At 39.5% G+C, this 22144-nt stretch overlaps 1 protein-coding gene across 2 annotated transcripts in view; it reads right to left on the bottom strand.

Moving 5' to 3' along the window:
- pdlim2 (PDZ and LIM domain 2 (mystique)) overlaps nt 1-22144 on the bottom strand; it is a 56220-nt gene that overhangs the window by 23644 nt on the left and 10432 nt on the right. For both annotated transcript variants that reach the window (XM_083554072.1, XM_083554073.1), the window contains exons 2-6: nt 15711-15842; nt 13270-13421; nt 6527-6596; nt 5391-5536; nt 3494-3563 (exon numbers count right to left, since the gene is read on the bottom strand). In XM_083554072.1, coding sequence (XP_083410198.1) covers nt 3494-3563; nt 5391-5536; nt 6527-6596; nt 13270-13421; nt 15711-15803 — 531 coding nt within the window. In that variant the 5' untranslated portion in view covers nt 15804-15842. The remainder of the gene's footprint in view (nt 1-3493; nt 3564-5390; nt 5537-6526; nt 6597-13269; nt 13422-15710; nt 15843-22144) is intronic.

The following is a 22144-nucleotide window of genomic DNA, read 5'->3' as shown; positions in this document are numbered from 1 at the left end:
TCAGTCACCTCATTCGACATTGTGTTCCTTTTTCAGCATCCAGCTCTCGAAGCACAGCTTCTAAACACACATCAAATGTTATTCCCCGGTCATAACTGGGAACGAGAGAAAAGACAGCAATGTTGTTGATGGAGGGATACTAAACAGGACGCTGACCCATGTTGGGACCGAGAGTAAATTGTGCTGTACTTGTACTGAGTGCGGGGGTTAGTTCATGTTTGAGCTCGGATTTACTGCATGACCCAAGTTTAGATTGATTGATTGTGCGACTGGAATATTTAAGGAACATCACAAAGCGAGCCATAATTCTAAAAATATATATTTTCAAACAATTGCACTGATGAACTGATGTTTGTACCAGATAGATAAATCAGCCCAGGCATTTTGGACAAGGAAATCTTGTGTATTTTTAGCTATTTTTTTTAATGGTAAGACAATTGGGCTCAACAACCAGAGAAAGTAAAACAGCATGTCTTGGGTATCTAGCTATGTTTAAACTTAGTCTCCTTTCATGGTAGAATGAAGCACCTAGATGCTGTATCTATAGATCACATTGACAAATTTCACCATGTGCTGACCTGTACACGGCAAACAAGACATTATCTAAATGTAGGTAAAACAAATTTTGGTAAGCAGAGTGCAGGGATGACTGTCCCCTTTGGGTTACACGTATACTCCCACGATTTGGTGTGCAGATGTGCTGCAAATTAGGCCAATTATTAGGCAGGAACATCTGACACCGAATCGTGTGTTCTATGCTATGTCAATCAGCTGCTAAGTTCCGTGTGCTTATTCGCTAAACTCTTTTTGCCGACGAGCTCCGCCGCCAATTGGTGCGAAACACAGACAAAACTTAAGCAGCCCAACGTTTAATAACCACCTGACATTGACAGAAGGCCAACCACCAGCTTGATGTGTCCTGGGTTTTAAATTCTTATCCTTTATTCTTAACCTAGTTTTATATATTTCATTGGTTAAATATGATGCTACTTTTGGAAAGAGAATATATTTTTGGAACTGTATTGTTCGCAAACCTTTAACCAGCTGGGGTTTAGGCTACAGGTAGGATCGTTTACCAAATCCTGGTAATAAAGCACACTGATTGGAGAGGCTTGTGTTGTTCAGTAAATTTTTTTATTTAAGCGAATATTGAATGAAGTGTATTAATTAACTCTTAGATTTTATGAGACGAAGTGAAGAAAAGAAAAGAAAGCAGACAAGCATATAAACAAAAAGATTTTGGCCATCATATATTTCTAAATATTGGCATCGGCCAGAAGAAAAACACATATCGGTCGACCTCTAAACAGGACTTTTTGCAATTTCACCAAAACTGTCCAAGGAGATGCTTTTCTGTCCAGCACAGGTGTAAAAAGTAGTTGTGGTAAAACTTTGTCAAGCCGTTCTCTTACTGACCACAGAATTGCTGCTTGCTGCCTGTTTTTAACATGATTCTGTGTCAAGTTGTGTGAAATTCACGGTCAATCAGCAGTCTCTGAAATCCTCAAGCCGGTCCATCTGGCAGCAACATTAATGCCAGAATCAATGTCTCGGAGATCACAAGTGTTCCCCGTTTTGATGTGAACATCTGCATAATGGCTGAAATTCTTCATACAAAAAAGAGCCATGCTTATTCAGGTTGCTAGTTGAGCATCACATGTTAACTACATGTTTACCTCCTGAAGAACTTGAAAACACACACAAAGACTGGTGAAATGGAATTGAATGGAATCCTACCATGACCACTCAATCAGTCACGATTATAAGGGTCTTGCTGTTTCTGCCAGGGGAATCAGGACGTCAGAGTTTAATAAGTCGTGTCACAGAGTGTATGTTTATCCAACGTCCACAGCATGTAGAACATGACTGGAATGCTATCAGCCATCAAAGGGGCCTGCTTGTTTTTTCCTGTTCTGTCAGCTGTCTCGAGCAGACTTCTGTGGGAGTCAGACTTGTGCAGCATAGCTTACATATCTCAAAATGAATTTTCCCACAACATAATTCACTCGGTCTTAACTTAAGCAACACACAATTCTCCCTCAGATGTCCTTCTTGGAACACAAAATATGAAGAAAGTATTGGGACACCTGACTTTTCCAGCCTGTGTGTTTTTTTTGCCCAAACTGTTACCACAAAGTTGGTTGCGGTAGCATTACATTTTACCTTCACTTAACCAAAAGACCCAAAGCATGATCATATGGTTTACATGGGCTGGAGTGGAAGATCTCCTGCTATAGAACGCTGACCTCAACCCTATTGAACACCTTTGGGATGAAATGGAACGCTGACTGCACCCCAGGAACTTTTCACTTTACTTTAGAACCTGGCTTTATTTACACCCTTGTGGGTGAAGGAACACACATCTCCACATACAGACACCAAAATCGAGTGAAACATCTTACCAAAAGAGTGGAGGCTATTATAACAGCAGTAAATGTAAAACGAGAATCTTATGATCGTGGTGTCCACAAACTTCTACCCATATAGAGTATGTTCTCTTTACTTGGATGTAGAATTTACCAGCACATCATGTACTAGGAGTTAATCAGCCTTTCTAGTGATGAATGAAATAGTTTGCATGTTAATATTTACCAAGGCCAAAAAGCAGGTAAAATTGTTTCCCCATTGTATAATTGCCTGCTTTCTTAAAATAATCATTTGATTTAACAATTTCCAGCTTTCCACTATCATGAAATGACCTTTCCCCAAAGTTTATAGATGTACCCCCCTGTGGAGCAGAGTACATAATAAACAGATGGAGTTTGTATTTTTGTTTTCTCAACATTCCTGGTTTCCAAAGACCTGGCAACCATGAGGAGATGTCACAGCAAAGGTTATTTATGAACACTATTAAAAAAAACCTAAATCCCATGAGGTCATATGAAAATAAAGATCACAGAAGTATTACATTCGGTAACATGATTAAACATCTGGACTAATATCTATCTATCTTTATATTTATATCTAGATTTTTTTGTCCATAGTTGCAGATACAGTAGGCAATTGGGCTCAGTAGGTCCTTTGGTGAAGTGGTCAACAAGTCAGCAGATTTTTTTTTTTTTTCTTATGTGTTTCCTACTTTCTTTTCTGTTTTTCTCTCTTTACCCCTTCCATGTTCTAACTTTTCCTTTATTTCTTTCTTTTACATGTTTCTCAGTGGTTTTTCTTTCTTTAATTTGGGTTTCTTTCTCAGTATTTAACTTTTCCTGTCTGTCTGTCTGTCTGTCTGTCTGTCTGTCTGTCTGTCTGTCTGTCTGTCTGTCTGTCTGTCTGTCTGTCTGTCTGTCTGTCTGTCTGTTAATTGTTCTTTCCTTTTCCTGTCTTTCTTTTTCTTTTTTTGTGTCTTTCTGACAAAGAGAATTGAGCAAAACAAAACTTAAATCAATGCTGTAACTAAAACATAAGTACTACTAATATGCTAATGTCCCACATACACAGATGTATTACATGTGTTAAGTATGTGTAGATGGTGTATGGGTGTTAATATTCCTACCTGAGAAAGTGGTCTGGACAGTCTGTGACTGGTGATTTTCTCATCGGGAGTCCAGGATTGGAAGACTGGGCTAAAAAAAACAACAACAACAGGATATTCAAATTATGTAATTGTTTTAAACATATTGTTCAACACATCCTCTTAAAGAAAAACAAAAAAAGAAGATTAAGTAAAACACTGGATTAATTTTCGGCACAACAAAAAAAAAAAAAAAAGGAAAAAAGTCCCTTCAGACAGATCTGCAATATGTCTTGGATCATTTCGTTCAAGTCATAAATGTTGAGGTGTATCAGCCTTTAGAGACTGGAATAGACCTCATAACATTATAACAGTCCTATAACAGCCAGTGAAGTCTGAAGGTAAGAATCAGTGTGAAATCACTGGGGTAAAGATGTTGGGAGAGGTGCCATAGGCTTTTCTGCTATTTTCAGCTCAGACTGTTCCAGCTCCATCTGCAGGAACTGAACTATCCGAACTACCCATATCATATTACATTAGCACTAATCCCTCAGTAAATCACATCAAACATGTCCCACTCTTAAAATATTAAGACTTAAAAATGTGTCTAGAAACCTCAAGAGTTAAGTCTTCGATCATTCATACAATTCAGATTACTAGCAAATATTTCTAAATGCAAACAGAGTACACCTGATAGATGGCTTTATTGCATCCTTTTCTTACTGGATATTAATACCCAATCAATAAAATATGCAATCCATACGCAATATATGCAAACTGATGCAATTTTGACATAAAAAATTAAGAATAAGTAAACGTATCTTGGGCAAATGTCAGGACACGGGCACCAAGTGAAAATCATTAGGGGGTCTTTTCAAACTGAGGGGCATGATGAGTGGGTGTGAGTGTGCAGATTAGTGCCATATGCAATCTCATTCATCTCAATTAATGTCAATAATCTTGCACCATAATTTGGTACCCACTGAGGGAACCTGACTGTGCAGCAACATGTTCTCACGGCTGCTTCCACTGCTGGATTCTCATTCACTAATGGCATCGTCATCTTGACATATGCTAGCTACTCCAAGGGGTGTGGCGAGGTGGTAGTGGTGGAGGGGTGACTATATTGTTTGGTGGATTTTAAGGGGCGTAGGAAAAAATGAAATAAAACCAAGAGTAATATTTGAAATGCTGGATCATGCACTAATAAATCTGCACCAAGGAGTTGGTGGAATACATTTTACAGCTGAAAGAGTCCGTGGCTGCAAAAGGTTTGATGAATATACCACTAAATTTTACTTTAGAACTAAAAACTTGCAGCCTGCTGTAGGTTTAACAATGAGTGCATTGCTGCTTTAAGTAGAATTTCCACTTCGCTACAGCTTTAATCACCGTGTTTAATATAATTGACCTCTCAACATCTCTTCTTAACAGTGTATGAAAATGAACTTCTGGAAAATTCAGCTCTAATCAAGAGAACAGGCTCCATGTGTCTAGAAGCCTATTTTCCTAACTAAGCATGCTCTGTTATTGAAACAAGCGTTCTGTTTATGCAGCTCAAAACTCATTGAGGTAATTACAGTTATAAAGCATTAATCATAGATATATATCGGCAACATTGACAAAGGAACGCGTGGCTGCGTTCCAGATTCCTGGAATATTCATCATGCTGGGGAGAAACTTAGAAAAAGCAGAAAATAAGGGAATAAGGGAAGTAAAATAGCAGGGAGGAAAAAAATGGGTGACTTTGGAGGAGAATACTGACATTTTAATTTCTGGATCAAGTTTCATATCAATTCCCTTCACCGAATCAAGCAGAAATGTAGCAGCCAAGAGTCTAATGTGTATGCCTCCTGATATCAATGACCAAAATATCTAATTGTATTATCAGTGCAAGTGTATAATTGTAATCAATAGTGGCAGTGTGCTGCATTTCTACCTCTTCGTAGTGGGTGTGATTCTGCCCCATTTGCGGTCAGGGCTGGAGGGTGACTCTGGAGAGTATGGGCCTGAAGAGAAGGATGTAGGACTGGAGACGGAGTACTCTCGGTAGTTCTGGTTTTCATCCCTTACTTGCAGGGTTTCCTACAGAAAAGGGAAAACCGAATCACCAATAGACGTAGGAGTCTCAAAACCACCCATGAATCGACTGGAAATGATTCATGATGCATTTATATTTTGGATTTGCCTAGACTTCGGTATAACTTTTACTTCTTACTACTCAAAAGCGGGTAAACATTAGAGCTAATGTATTCATAGTGCTCAACATTCCTTCCCTGCTGCTCACCATCCTCATTCTGTTACTACAGGGAGCAACACCTGCTGATGATTTACGACATGATCGTCTTTCTTTTATTCTCAGGTTCTTTGGAAATAGAGTTGACGATACTCACAGACCAATATATATATTATATATATATATATATATAAAAAGTTAATCTCGTATTACTACATTTGGTTTAAGCACATTCTGACAGTCTATAAGTCACAGCTCAACATGTAGTGGTCTATCCATCTTGCTTATCTTGCTTCCTTAACGAAAAACAGACCTTATTTTGTGTTCTACAAAGCTGCTTCTATCTCAGCCCTTTCATAAAGGCAGAGAATGAAAATAAGAATAAATTACAGATGGAATTTTGTCAGTGATGTTTTTTACAATCTAAATCTATCACCAGTACAGACTTTACCATTAAATGAATGTATTTAATTACGCCTATCAAGGTGTTTGGTTTAGGTGTACAGCTACTGTAGGGTGGCTTTTAGGACAAATCCTAGGACTATGTTCTTCTGCCTTGGGTCGACGCTTATCCACAAATAACACAACAGGCTGTCTGAACCCTGCACTTTAGGCTCTTGATCGCCAAACCAGCAATTTCTAAATAGCTTTAACACAAGGATGCAATCCGAGACAGACGTTACAATAAAATGGATTGCGGCTTGGAGCTGCAAGACTTAAAAAAAAACAAAAAACGTTTTGTGCGTTAGTTTTCTAAATTGAGAGTTTATTTTAGCTGTTGAAAGAGATTTTTGTCAAATTCACAAAAGGGCAGCCGGTGGACCTCCCTGGACACTGACCTGGAAACGCCCCACTAGTTGCTCTGTGGAACTGATCCCGTTGGTTTGACCTGGACTCGAAGGCGGAGGCCTGTGGAGAGAAAGGTTATGACGAAATTATTAGTTATTAATTATTAGTTAAGAGTCGTGTGCGCTAAAGGACACGCAAACATTCTTAAGGAGAAAAACAATGCCTCGCTAATAATTCAGTGTCGAACAAATCTTTCCATAACTAGCAACTGACTGACCGTAAGCCCAAACAATAGGCTTGAAAGATTTCCTTGATTCAATTTCAGTACTGTAACTCTTCCATCTTACCTTACCACAGCAAATGACCCACAAAGAAAGTTGTATTTAATGGCATGTGGAAAAGGTCGATAAACTGAAAATAAGTGAACTAAATCAGACTAAGTAAACACAACAAGGCCTTGTCTGAGCAGTCAACACAACACTGGGAGTATGCGCCTCCAAATGTTTATTTGCCTTAAAATTAATCTCTGGGCTGCTACAGTTTAAAAAACCTTTTTTTGTAACTTTCACAAGGGAAGTATGCTGCACAAGAGCACGATTCAGAAAGCAGCAGGCTTGGAGCAATTTTTTTGGTATACCACAGGTTCCCGTTTGTCAACCAGAGACAGAGGGTGTTTACAGTAGATGTAGGTGATATGGTAAAAACAATCACGTCACAGTACTTGCAAACATCTGAACAAGCCCATGAAGCCTAATTAAAAAAAAGTATATGAAAGTACGAATATGACTCAAGAAATAAAAGTAAAACTTTTTTCTACGAAAAAAACATAGGATTTTCTGCTGATCATGGAAAAAAAGTGTGTCTGAAAAGTACACTTCAAGAGAAGATATCAAGCTGCCAAAGAGTGTAGTAAGTGCTCTGGAATGGAGGTCTCTCTTCAAATCATAACAGATTGAATGAGACCTTTTTACCATAGTTCCAACCAAAAAAAACCCTTTTAATTGTCAAGAGAATTAGAACAACCAAAATGTTTCTTCCCCACTGAAACTTCCACCTTCAGTAATTCTCAGGCAGATGTGGTTTGAGGTGTAGTTGTGGATGTGGAAACGGCAAACCTCAGTCATATCCCTTGTTTTATGTACAACTAGATTTAATTCACCAATCATGAGTAAATATGTACACACTAAAAGCATACTTTTTTCGAAAGAATTTCCTAAAAAGGTCAAGCTAGCTCAGTTTCCTGGTCAAGGTGCAATAGTGTTGGTACAAGCTGAGATATTGATTACATGATAGAACATGTTTGGCCAGAATATAGTTAAATGGATGAGATATAGGTTAAAAATAAATAAAAAATAAAGCAAAAAACTATTTTGCTGCAGAAAACTAATAAATAAATAAATAAATCACACCAAACATGTGTTTCCATCATGTGGAGAGACTTTGGAGGTGGGGAACAACATAAAAAGCTCTTTATAAGCCCTAAATATAGTTGTTCTCTGGTTCTAAAGAACTATTTTTTGACATGTTTATTTATGAGAGTGAATTCTGATTGAGCTACATGGTGTTGCAGATGTTCTTTTGATAAATAAACAAAGATTTCCTGTGTGGTTGACGGTGCTTGATCATTCGAAGCATCTAATCTGCAAACTCATGAGTCAACAAAACCCATGTGAATTGACACGCCTCCGGTGAAAAATTCAGAGCCGGTCTTTGACGAGCCTGTTGTCTGTCTGTAGATCACCCCTTGACCCCATTATTGGATGACCTTTGATGGTGCACCAGATAAACAATTTGGTATGCAAGTCTACAGAGACATACAATAAAAATGCAACCAAACCTGAGGTAAAAGATCTGCTGAATGCAAAATGTTTACTTGAATGCGTGCATTTTAATTGAATAGTTTAACTCCTCTGCACTGCAAAACAATGTATGTTATGGTGCCTCCAAGAAAAATCCATAAATTTGCATTATTATTGCACTCATCATCTCCATTAGCCTTTAACCTTTAAATTCTGAACTTTGGCAAATCGATGACCAGTAATGACAGATCGGAGCCAGAGAATACACCACTCCTGCGCAACAGGGAAGCACCGGACGGAAGAGCAGCCATAAATTCCGCAACTTCTCAGTGGCACGTCGCTTTAAACCCTGCTCCATGATTTAGAGCTCGACAACCACCTAACGATCACCATGTGCTTGGAAATCACACGTGGAATGCTGAAAAGTATGAAAAGGTCAGGGCAGCAATGTAAGACAAATCGCACTGCCAATATCAACCAAATGTAGCCATAAACCACAGATAAGCATCAGTGCAGAGATCACAGACCATATGATGTGCTCCACGTCAGGAGATATGGGATGAAGATCCACGAACACTAAAGCAGTATAAATGACTTTCTGCTTACATCAATCAGCACAAATGTATGGAAAATGGCCATGTATGCACAAAAGGGGTCGTAAAAAATTTTTTGTTCGGTCTGTTCGCATGTTTCCTTTACTACCATATTTGTTTATAGGTTCCTCCTTTATTAGCGGCTTCTGGATGAAACTCGTAGCATGGCCCGACATATAAATAAAACCTAAAACCTTTAATCTTAACGTATAGCCAAAGAATTCTTTGGGGGATTTCTGACAGCAAAATCAGGCTGAAATTACAGTTATTCTTATAATTTGGCTTTTGTGCATTCCTATAGTTCAGTGATGACGAAAAGATCGCACCAGACACGTCTGTGATCAGTCTTCTATTCAAATTACACCATTATAAGAAATGCACGGCCGGCCTTTTCACTTGACTCTGAGGTCGTAGGTGTTCAGATTACTATGGCCGTTTGCCATTTCACATTGTCGTGCTTAGACAGGTCTGGGGGAAAAGTCTGAAACGGAGAGCCAGCTGTGACAACAGAGATGTGAGCTAATGAGCTAATGTGTTCTTTGCCATTAGACTGTAAAGCTGCAGTTATTCCTTGAGAAAGAGAGTCAGGTACTTTTCAGCACAAATCGGCAAAGCGTTCACTGGAACAGGACCGTTTTTCCCGATTGCTACCGGCTTAACCATGTTTATTTTACACTAATGGTTTTCAAATGAACTTTTTTAAAAAGGATGATTACTACAGTCTTCGGAATCTGTAGGCTTGAGGATGGCTAAGGGAACAAAACGTGAACAGGACATCCGTGAGGCATAGATATTTTGACGGCGCAAAATAATTTAACAGGTACTGTATAACCAATGACTTGTCTATTGATGATCTCATTTCAGTCAGCAAGTACACATAATGCTGCCATACATGCCCAAAGCACGCATAAAAGGCGAGGGGGAATTAAGCATAAAAGCATCTGAGAAAAAGAGTGTGAAACAGATAAAGCAGGAATGCTTTAGGCGAGCACATGCTCTGCATTGTAACATCAAAGCTCGCAGCTCAGAAGCAGCTGCTTCTGCGGACAGGCTCCGTTACTACTTGACTTCATGGAAATAAGCAGCCGGGTGCTGCTTATCTGCACCATTAGAGACGGTGCTTTTGCTATAGTGCAGCTGCTGAACCAGGTAGGATTGGAACACTAAACATGAAGTATTCCACTGCATCCATCATCCAGGCCAAGTGTCGGGTGCTGCTTTTGGCACGTATTGTTCTGCTCTTTAATGAATCATGTTCTAAATCATGATCTGACTGATGAGTGCTCACAAAAGACCTTGGCTAAAAGCGCTTAACTTTCCACAGTGGGTATGTGAGGTGACGGAAATGCCTTGCACAGCTGAGGACAGATGTCTCGACGAAATATAGGCCTCATGAACGAGCCGGAATTTTTTGAGGGAGCAAAGGTTAGGAACACACAGTGGGAAAACATGTCGCGTGAGAATTTTAAATGCTTGTCGAAGAATAAAAGGGATTGCTTTCATGCAGAAAAAAATAAATAAATAATCTTTGCAATCATTTTCAAATCATTTTTTAAGATAAGAACAATTCAGTTCCGCGTAGTACAGTAGATGATTGTCACAAATAATGAAGCATAAAATCAAAAAATTGGTTAATGCATGCACTTTTGGTTGCTTAACTGTAATCCAGCCTACTGATTTCTGGAAACAAATAAGAAGCAATCTTTCCCAGCATCTCTAGCCAGGTTGCTAAAATACACTGCAGAGAGCAATACTTCCTCCAGTCACTTCTAGTGTGTGATTTACATTTATTTGGCAGCGTCCTTTACCCAGAGCAACTTACATTTATCTCATTCATACAACCGAGAAGCTTTGGGCCTTGCTCAGGGGCCCAGGAGTGGCGGCTCGATGTGGCTGGGATTTGGATTTGCAAAGTCCAATGCCTTAACCACTGAGCTACCACTGAGCCTTAACCGCTGGCCTGTGAAACACTAGGAAGAAACAGGCTGATGTTAACTAGCCAAAAAACACACTAGACGATAAATAGATTGATCAGGGTTCGAACATGCTGGAGTGAGCATCAACCTAAGAAAGTGGCCCTTTAGCTTACAAAAAAAAAATAAAATAAATAAACTTCGTAAGGATTTTTAGCTTTTAGAATAAAATCCAGTGTGATACTAAAGCGAGTACGAAACAGATGACTAAATGGCTTCTCTGATCCTAAAAATCTAGACCTAGATCGAAGCTACCGTTAATACCGATGTGCACTTGAGAAAGTGGCACTGAAAAACCGGTGAGACTTGCACATACTACACCCAAGTGCGACTGTCCGCACAGTGTTGTTTCTGGACTGGACAGAGACATGAGGTCAGTGTGGAAAAATCCACTTGCAGGGAGCGCATGGGTGTGTTTATCTTCACCCTTCAGTTTTAACTTCGGATCATGCGCGTTCACTATAGAAGTGTGTTTTCGTAAAAGACACATGAGGAATGTCTCTGAACGAACAAACACGTACATGGGCATGAGGTTTTAAATACCAGAAGGAAGGCTGGTGTGTGCACCTCACATTCAAGTTCATTGCAAAAAAAGGAAAACAAACAGAGCAAAAGGACAGCTCTATAAAAGTGTCAAAGAACTCTAGAGACCAGGAGGTCTCCAATTGTTCTCGTTCCTGGGCGGAGTAACAGTAGAGCAGGGGTCCCTATACACAGAACTGCTGTGTATGTGCAGTGATTAGTGTTCTCATTCAAACACCATGAAGCACAACACAATGCTGCCAGGTTCAGAGGGATGCCTCACATAACTCTGCAAAAAAGCATATGTGGCCTTTCCTAAAAGGTGGAACAAGCATGCCATAGGGGAGAGGCCTACAAAAACAGGGTGATGGGAGGTGACTAAACTGGGTGAAAAATAAACAAATATACAATAGGCAATACCAGGGCAGTATTATAAAAGAATACAAAAGCATTATTCACATGTCTGAATATAGGTGTGACGTGTGAAGCAGCCTCTGGCATTCAATTGTATTCTCATCACTTATATATGCACAAACTCCTAGTTAATGGAGAGGTTTTTTTCTAGACTTAACTGGCTTTTTTCTAACACTGGTGTAGGGTAGTTTGTAGGAATTAGCATGCAAAGACACACCAAAATTGCAGTATTTATCCCCCCCCCAAAAAAATGCCAGTTAAGACGGTCCACCTATAAATCAAAAGTCATCTGCACAGTTGTTCTTGACTCTATAATATAGAAGAACTTCACCCTGGCTGGTTCTAATAATGCTCATACTACAGTAAAATGAAAACGCCAGTCACAAAAAAGGACAAGAAACATTTGGGAGCAATTGGGAAAATAAATGAAATTCTTGACCAAGTCTTTTCAGGATGTGGTCATTTATGAGTGAATCGTCGGAACACTCTGAGAATGCGACATTACAGTACCAATAAGAGAGATAAGCTCCAAAGTACCATGTACACAATGAAGACTAAATGTCTAAATAATAAACACAACATCTATTCAGACAAAGGTGATTTGAATTTGTTTTTTGACTCACTGTGTCCATGCAGAAACTGCATAACTCACCTCTTTGTCCCCCATTTCAATTCCTCCAGTTTCCACACATCGCCGCACATTTTTGTTGCCATAGCTAATAAGCTAATACGCGGTTGCCACAGTTATTGGCATCATATAAGAGGCGCCAGTGTGCCAGTTTCTGAATTCTTAACAGTTGACATTTGTAAAATGTCTGAACAATAAGTTTCCAGTCTCAGTTTTGGGAACATTCGTTCAGATCAATGTTGAGGCTTGACCTGGTTAAGGTGTGACTGTTACTGGCAACATGACCACATTTTTGTATTAAAATAAACAAGCATCTGCGAACGGTCTGTCACGTCACTCAAACTCCCAACTTTTTAATATTACCGCTAATTAATTGGAAAAAAAATGTTAACCGCATGACATGTGAATGCTTTGTGAATAATGTATAGTATAAATCACTGTAGTACTACCGTGCAGTGAAACAAAATAGATAACTCATGCAAACAAGCAGGAGGGGAAATGAGTAAAGAAGTATAAAGAAGCTTTAGATTAAATTTAGGAGGTACACTGCATAAAAACATAAGACGGGGCGAAAAAAAACCCAAGCAAGCTCAGATGAGACGGCGAGAGAGACGAAGTAAAACGACAGCGGAGTTTAGGAGACTTTATGAAAACATTCCTGTTTTAAGTACTGCAGCTACACTTTCAGTCTCTGCATGTTCAACTGTCCATCAGACTTAAGCAAAAAATATAGTAACTAACATGGTTAGGTAGGACATCACTGATCACAGGGTGTTTTACAATTCCAGCAATATTCTAACAACTCTAACTGGTGTATATAGAGCTTGTCTGTGCAGCAGTGCATGTTGCAGCAGTGTGTGTTACCTCTCGACTAGCAGCTGCAGTTGTGTCTTGGAGCTTTTGATTTTGTTTTGCGCCTCGACGTTCAGCATGTCACCAGTATTTTCCCCGTTAATTTCCATGATGACATCGCCAGGTTGAAGAGAAGCCTTCTCAGCTTTGCTGCCAGGGTTCACCTGAAGAGTGAAAAAAGCCACACACAGAAGTCAAAAGAAAAAAAGAGAAAAAATTTAAGAAAAGAAAAGAGAAGAAGAGGATAAATCAGTAGCTCAGGACAGACGGAACGTTTGACTTTGCAAACAAGCAACACAATTAGCTGCTGATAGCATGTTGTTATGAATGTGCATCTCCATAACTGAGGCAGATGCGATTCGCACCTCGATGCAAAGCCAACGATACGAAACATTGCAATGCAGTCAGATTTCAATTTGAGTCAAAAAGAATGCGCTTCAATAGAAAATAAATATGATGCTATGCAATTCAATATGGAACAGATATGGAGGTTGTGTGTTCGAACCCTCAGGGCATGCCAATGAAAACTATAACGAGCTCGTACTAAAAAGTTCCACAAGATCAGAGCGGCAGCTAAATGACGAAGTGTAACGAGATGCCAGCTCTCACACGCGCGCACACATGATTCGAAACAAACAAGACAATGGCGTCTTAAGAACAAACCCAACAAAAGTTGCTCCACTGAGACTTAAGCGCCAGTCAGACTCCACCAATCAGTTAAGGGTTTCAATGCCATTAAAAGAAAGAAAAAAGACATACACATGAAAACACACAGGGGATAGGTGGGGGTTAAAGGTGCCATGTCAGTGCACATTCAAGCGGTGATTAACGGTCACCACAGAAACCCATAATTCAACATGACTTGTTCAATCATTCCACGACTCATTTCACAGACTAAAAGATAAATCCTTGTTCATTTCCTATATAAAATGCACAAGAAAGAGAGTCCATAGTCTCAGGTTTTGTATGCAAGCATTGGAGGAGAGGGACTCTGATGTGTACCCATGCCAACCCCTTGCCACTTCAGTGATCTGGATTCACCAAGTGGCTCCTTTGGGAAATGGTGCAGAAGCACAGATGAGGCTCCAGCCATGCAGTTCACTTCAACCCAACATGCTCTGCCTTGAATGTTTCAAACCCTTCCATAATATTTACAACCGAATTTGACATCACTCCATGGGAATCGTGCAGCTTCCCCCTCACTTGACTGCATATATCGTGACACCAGGGTGCAGGAGCATGCTGGTACTGGCCTGCTGGCTTCAAAGAACGTCTGTGGTGATTATACAGAGTAAAAAAATAAATAAATCAGTGGTTGACGTTAACGTGGATTGCGACAATAAGAATGGGAGTTGCCATTCAAGATGTTTTTGCCCTCAGGGTGAAGAGTTTTGAATATTCTGTCTTACGAATTCAAACTGTATTTATCCCAAATGCCTGAACTGTTTAACTGAATAACATCAGCGAACTCGTTTACATGATATAAACTTGGTATGAGCCGATCTCCGATTAAGTGCTTAAGGCAAACATTTCTGCAACTACAAAGTGACGACTTCAAACCAGCTAACGAATATTTTACTTTTCTAGTACAGTTCCATAGACATGCAACATTGTTACCAAAGCTCACTGCAGCTGTTCCGCTAATGTCTGGTAGACGAATACTTTCCTTTCTTTTTACACATTTTTCTTGATAAAAATGCACGTTTAAAGCATTCCCACTAAAGCACGCGTGGCAAAATCTGGCTCGCATATTTCGCATCCGACCGCCTTTGTTCATCGGCCAGAAGGAGGGTGCGAAATCATCTGATCCCGATCTGCAGCTAATCAATTCCTCCGTCCCGATTATATAACAGTGGTATGGTGAAGAAAAATATGTTTGACCATTAATGCAAATAACCTAATAAAAATTGAGGAATGACAATGTGGTGAGTTGAATATTCATTTTATTACTTTAACATTTCTAATATTAGACTTTTGCAATTGTCTGCAACATGTGTGCGTTTTATTTTAATCATCTGTGGCTTACATTTTCAGTTACAAGAATATCGTGACACAAAGAATCATGGGTGAAAACGACAGTTATGCTGCATGAGCTTTCATTCTGCCAGCTTTTGTCCCAGTGTTAGTTTTCCATTAGACATTGTTTCCTTGGTACAGTACTGCTTGTTGTTGTGTGGCAAAACCAGGATATCCTTACTTGCCTTCATGCAGCCTGTTTATAGTCAACTCTCAACTGACTTCTGCCCTCCTAGAAGTAGACTTTACAATAGAGCATTGAGAAAATTTATCTTGTAGCTGAACAATAGTTTGACCATTAGAAAGGCATTTTTCCTTTTTCTGTAATCAAGGAGTTTCCTTTATAGACAGCCTGCTAGACAGACCGGAAACCTGAGCCTGAGAGTCTGGCTATTATTTCACGACCTTGTTTTGGGATTACCAGGTGAGAAAATTACCTTGGATACTGTTATGGCCTTCTTAAAGTCCCGCCCACCAGATATTCTGAAGCCCCAGGGAGATGGGCCAGTCAAGGTCACTGTGAAAGCCATGATGAGTCCTCAAAATGCTGTGCACCACCTTACAGAGCCCTGTAGTCAAAACATGAGAGGGAGAGAAAAGAGTGGAAAAAGTTAATGACAATAACCAACAATACGGTCACTGTGCATATAAAACATCAGAAAATATGATCTCGGTGTCTGTTGCAGGCTGTTGGGTGTTAGATTGCCTGCGCATAAGTTTACACACAACAGAACTGAGCAAAAAATAAATAAATAATAATTTTTAAAAAAAGTGTTTGGTTGACTTAAGCTGACAGTAGTACGTTTACAGTAACTCAAATAGCCACTCTTTACAACCGTGTTAAGCAAAAAAGAAATTGAATAAGGCAAACACAAAGCCGGATGAGCTACTACACTAAAATAATCTATCTGATAGAATAGCCGTCACATATACATTAGAGCACAGTGAAATTATTTTCTTCTCATAGCCCAACTTGTTTGGAATCTGGAGCACAAATGGTTAAGGGCCTTGCTCAAGGTCCCAAGAGGGTCAGCTTGATCCACCGACCTTTCGATCAGTAACCCAGAGTCTTAATCACTGAACTACCACAGATTCCACTCCTGTTAGATTTGAGCAGGAATCTGAAGCTACAGTGGGCACGGGCTCCACAAGAGCAGCAGTGCACAAGTAATCTTTTGCTTGATATCAAACCTGACTCAGCTCTGACATGGTATGGAAAAAGCCACACCAATGCTACCCAGATGAACAGTGGTTCCTCTGACTGTGCATTAGTCGGGGGGGCACCCATGCTTAACCAAAGTAAATTCAGAAATAATAAAATCTAGACTGGGATTGATGGCAAATTCCAGTTCTTCATTGCACATCAACACAATCAGCAAAACATGAATAATTTTCTTGATTTTGAACCTCATGTGATGCATTTATCTTCCATAAATTGCTTGACATGAATGCCAACCTTAAAATGTGTCAACTTAACATTACTTTACTCATTCGAATAACATTATGGCTGCTGTTACAAAAGCCCAATTACGAAAGAGTGGGTCAAATAAGAAACCATGGTGTGTTGCCATGTTTTTGTTGTTTCTTTCCTCCATCATTTCCACTGTACTTGTCCAAAACTCCCACCACAAGTCACCCGAAGCATTCCATGTGAAAGCTAAATAGCAGCCTTCCAACCAAGCACAACTCAGTCTTGAGAGGGGAAAAAAACTCCCATAATGTTTCGGCTGAGCAAAACAGTTGTTATAAAAGGCGGGATATGATGCATTAATGTCAATCCATTTAATACCGTTACATAATTGCTTTTCAAATAGACAGGCCAACTTTTTTTTTTTTTTTATCAATGTTGTAACGTAAAGGCGAACCCTTGCTCTTTCCAATATTTACATCTGACTGCTGAACTAATGTAGATACATACTTGACATGACGCTCTGCCAACAAGGTCAAACCACAGCTGATAACCTACTCAACCAAAAGTCCACAATCCATAATTTATCTCTAAAAGAAAAAACACAAACTTACATCTTAACTCGAGCATCAAAACAAACAAAACAAAAGTCTATTGTAGCAGCCACACAGTTTTATCTTCAGATTTGTTAGAACCTGTGCTTTTGCTTGTGTCTATGCGCGTCAAAAAAGGTTCATTTTACACTCCCTGCCTGTATTCATTGATTGGACAAATTATTTGTAGTATGATGAACTACTTTTAAGTAATAAAGAAATGATGTTTGAAATGTGAGCTGTCAGCATGCAAACATCACTGGGTTTGATTTTATTATCTAGAACACAAGACGCTTACTGCAGCTGTATTGAAAAGGTATTCACACATTTTAACTGTCGATGTTTGGTATCTTGTCCCACAAATGGTGAAATTCAGTATTTCAAAATGTCCATGGTGTATGAAATACACAAAATCAGAGAAGCGCCAACAGAGAGGTGATCAGTGGAAGACACTTCTCAGAGATGAAATGACAGCAAATTCACTCTTTTTTGCCATATGCATGAGTGAGAATGTAATTGATAATGTGAGTATACCATGATTACCAATTATCAATTGCTCAGTATGGAAACATCATGGAATGATTAGAAATTTTTATAACTTTATAAAAATCAATACATTTTAAAAAACAGGGTAAAACCTCATAAGAGGTGCTGAATTCTATTCCACAAATTTTAAATAGGGACATAGACACGGATAGCGACTTGCCTACAACCAGTTCTAAATTAAATATGAACGCATCGTTTCAGTTTAAAAACCTTGTCACAAATTACAAATACCAGCCCAAGGCAATTTTTTTTATTAAAATGCAATGGACCAGTTGTGACACATCCCCCTAAATGTGGCAAAACTGAAGTCCTTGCCATTGTTTGAACATGTTGAAATGCAGGAGAGCCACCCTCTCATGATCATTACAACTCAAATGATATTTAATGAAGGTATATGGCAACCCGTTCCAGTTAACCGAAATGTTTTGCCTTTGGTCCAAAAACTACCCGGTACAGAAATACAGAAGGGATGAGGTTTATTCCTTTATAGTAGTAGCATGCGGGAAGCTTTTGCCTATTAGATAGAAACTCGATATACAGTAGTAAAAACAAGATACTGACGAGAGAGAAACACCCTGTGCCGACAGGAAACTTTCTGATGCCTGATTAGTCGTCGTAACCTTAGCCACTAGCTTAAAGCAGTTTAATAGGTCCGATAAAAATGGAACTCTGACTCAAGAAAACAGGAAATGCCAGCAAACGCTACCAAAAGCCTTCTGGGCACTGAATCAGTTTGTACTGACATTCATTTAATGGTTTGCAAGAAATTCTCCTAATCGAACCTGCACTTAATAGTCATAATCTGGTTTTAAGTTAAAGCAGGAACAAAGATTAGCCACTCAAAAGATATGCAGTTAAATGGCTGATGCATGATTCAAAATTAAGGTGTAGTAAAAATGGGCCAATCCAACGAAACAATGGGTTGACCGCTCATATCAGAATGTCTTGAGGGGATATCAGTCCAAGCCTGGGACTTTCCCAGATGCCATTGACTGAATTGTGCCCAGTAAGTGATGCAGTCAAATCTGATGTGTCATCATCTGACTGTAGATAAAGGTTATTATTTGTAACAAACAGAAAGAACGTCAAAAGGGCATGAGTGTTTTTTGGTACATCGCCCTATATAACATTCAGAAGCTAATTTATGCTTCATTCTGAAACAAAATAACTCCTAGAACATTCAAGGAGACAACCTAAGAGGAGGTTCGAGTGCATTACAACTAAAAACATAGATATTTAGTTTTTATAAAAAATGTGTGTGGGGGGGGGGTGGGGTACAAAATGAGAAACTCTCCAATAATGAAACTGTCAACAAACGGCAAGATGTGTTCTCAAATAAAGCGAAGTCAGTGGATTTAAAGACTGTGCTGTAAATAAACTACCCAACATTAATGAACAAACTGCCTGAGTGGAAAGTCAATGTTTTTTTAGAATGATTCCATGTTCCATTAGTAACTCAAAATCCACTAATGACCATTGCATGCACAAGTCCTCTTTCTCTTTAGCCAGAAAGTCCAGTAGTGTTTTCTGTACTCCCTAAAAAATTGGCATCAGCAAGGCAAGGAAAGATACGTGGGTGGCACTAGCAGCACTTATTACCGTTATTTGCTTAGGCATAGGTTCTCGTGTGAACATTGAAAAGATACAGCACTCATCTAATTGAATCTAATGAGAGTTGTTGAATGAACAGCCAATCAAACAAAGAAACAGTGAAGCCACGTTGGAACTGCCAGTGTTGGATAATGACCTTCGAACATCATGCAGTGTGTTTACGCCATCAATGATTGCTTTTAACTGTCCTTCATTGTGGCCCTTTCGGTTGTCTTGCGAGTTAGTGGAAAATGAAGGACTTTGAAGGAAAAGATTTTTTAGACCCATTCATTGTGCAGAGGAAACCCGATTAGGAAAGTGTAGCATAATGTGTCCCCTGAGTGTGAACTTGGTTACAATGGCATCTTAACAAGAACAACCTCACACACACACACATTTTTAAATCCTTGCCCCACAATCCGCACATACGGTACAAATATACTTTGGACAAGGAGTTAGTTTTCTAACTTTGTTTCGTCAAATGCCAAAATTCTTTTTCCTGACTCTGGATTCAGTTTGTTAAATGCTTTTTTTAAACATCGTCACATCCATTTTGTTCATGTCCTGTGAAGGCATGTTAGCGTCTGTCAGACAAGTTTCCAAAAGAGCCTGAACTATTTCGTCAACTTGCTTGTAAATACAGAAGTTTGGAACAAGGTGATTGAAGCAGATTGAAGGGTAACTGTTTGAAGTAATGCTTCAATGATGACAGCATGAAAGTGTACATCATCCTTAAAAAATATTAGCTGTTATATTGCACTGGAGCAGATTTCGGGTTCACAATCAATGATATAATGTGAACTACTTTTGAACAATGGAACAGCCCATTATATAACTGGAATAATTAAGAAAGGAATCTAAGGAATTTGTGCACACAAAGAAAAAAAAAAAAATCCTGTTGTCCTTTGAAAGTGTTTGCTGCCCATTGTTCCGTTTCCAAGTTACAAAAATCATCCAAATATTGAAATATCATTATGAACGAGAAAGAAAAATAGCCAGTGCACTCGAGGCTGAGGATGCAATACTGTTGTATTCCTTAAACTTTTGGACATTGCCCATCATTATTGCTCTTAGATAACAAGCCACCTTAACAATCTTCCCCCTCGCTACAGCCTTTTAATTACTGTGGCCGCAAAAGACTCAATTTGGTCCACATTGTTGCTCAGTGCCCAAATAATCTAGTGGGAATCAACTTTCATTCTCATGAAGCGCTTAAATTCGATGCTCCTCTCAAGTTCTGTCTGAAAAGGCTGAGCCTGATTGAATTAAACTACTACACAATCAACACTAATTCTGATGATTCCAAAGGACACTTAAATTGCTTAAATAAATGTATGTGCTATTTGCATAATTGTGGGGAAAATAAGTAGAGGTCGACCGATATGGGTATGGCAGAGCATGCGTTATGCTTTACCCTCCCTGGTTGGTAGATTGTGTGTGGTAGCAAAGAACTAGCTGTAGGCATTAAGAATTGCCATGTAAACATAAGGAAGGGTAACTTCGTGGTGGTTGGTTAGTGATTAAAGCATTGGACTTTGGTTCAAATCCCAGCCACACCAAGTGCCTACTGCTGAGTCCCTGAGCAAAGTCCTCAACCCCACAGCTACTCCAATGTATTAATGAGATAAATAGGAGCATAAGGATTTGAGTGAGTTTGACGAGGGCCAAATTGTGATTGCTATACGACTGGGTCAGAGCATCTCCCAAACTGCAGCTCTTGTGGGATTTTCCCAGTCTGCAGTGGTCAGTATCTATCAAAAGTGGTCCAAGGAAGAAACAGTGGTGAACCGGCGACAGGGTCATGGGTGGCCGAGGCTCAATGATGTAAGTGGGGAGCGAAGTTTGGCCCGTGTGGTCCGATCCAACAGACGAGCTTCTGTAGCTCAAATTGCTGAAGAGGTTAATGCTTTTAATGCTCGATGGGTTAGAACTGTTTTGGCAGCAAAAGGGGGACCAACAAAATACTAAACTGGTGGTCATAATGTTCTGCCTGTTAGGTGAAGGTAAATCTGGAAAGGGAGTCTGCCATACAGTGAGGAAAATAAATATTTGAACACCCTGCTATTTTGCAAGTTCTCCCACTTAGAAATCATGGAGGGGTCTGAAATTGTCATCGTAGGTGCATGTCCACTGTGAGAGACATAATCTAAAAAAAAAAATCCAGAAATCACAATGTATGATTTTTTAACTATTTATTTGTATGATACAGCTGCAAATAAGTATTTGAACACCTGAGAAAGTCAATGTTAATATTTGGTACAGTAGCCTTTGTTTGCAATTACAGAGGTCAAACGTTTCCTGTAGTTTTTCACCAGGTTTGCACACACTGCAGGAGTGATTTTGGCCCACTCCTTCACACAGATCTTCTCTAGATCAGTCGGGTTTCTGGCCTGTCGCTGAGAAACACGGAGTTTGAGCTCCCTCCAAAGATTCTCTATTGGGTTTAGGTCTGGAGAATGGCTAGGCCATGCCAGAACCTTGATATGCTTTTTACAGAGCCACTCCTTGGTTATCCTGGCTGTGTGCTTTGGGTCATTGTCATGTTGGAAGACCCAGCACCGACCCATCTTCAATGCTCTAACTGAGGGAAGGAGGTTGTTCCCCAAAATCTCGCAATACATGGCCCCGGTCATCCTCTCCTTAATACAGTGCAGTCGCCCTGTCCCATGTGCAGAAAAACACCCCCAAAGCATGATGCTACCACCCCCATGCTTCACAGTAGGGATGGTGTTCT

Source organism: Silurus aristotelis (assembly GCF_946808225.1).
Source record: "Silurus aristotelis genome assembly, chromosome: 11".
NCBI classification, from domain to species: domain Eukaryota; kingdom Metazoa; phylum Chordata; class Actinopteri; order Siluriformes; family Siluridae; genus Silurus; species Silurus aristotelis.
Note: the sequence above shows the minus strand (reverse complement) of the source record. Positions and strands in the feature narration are given on the sequence as shown.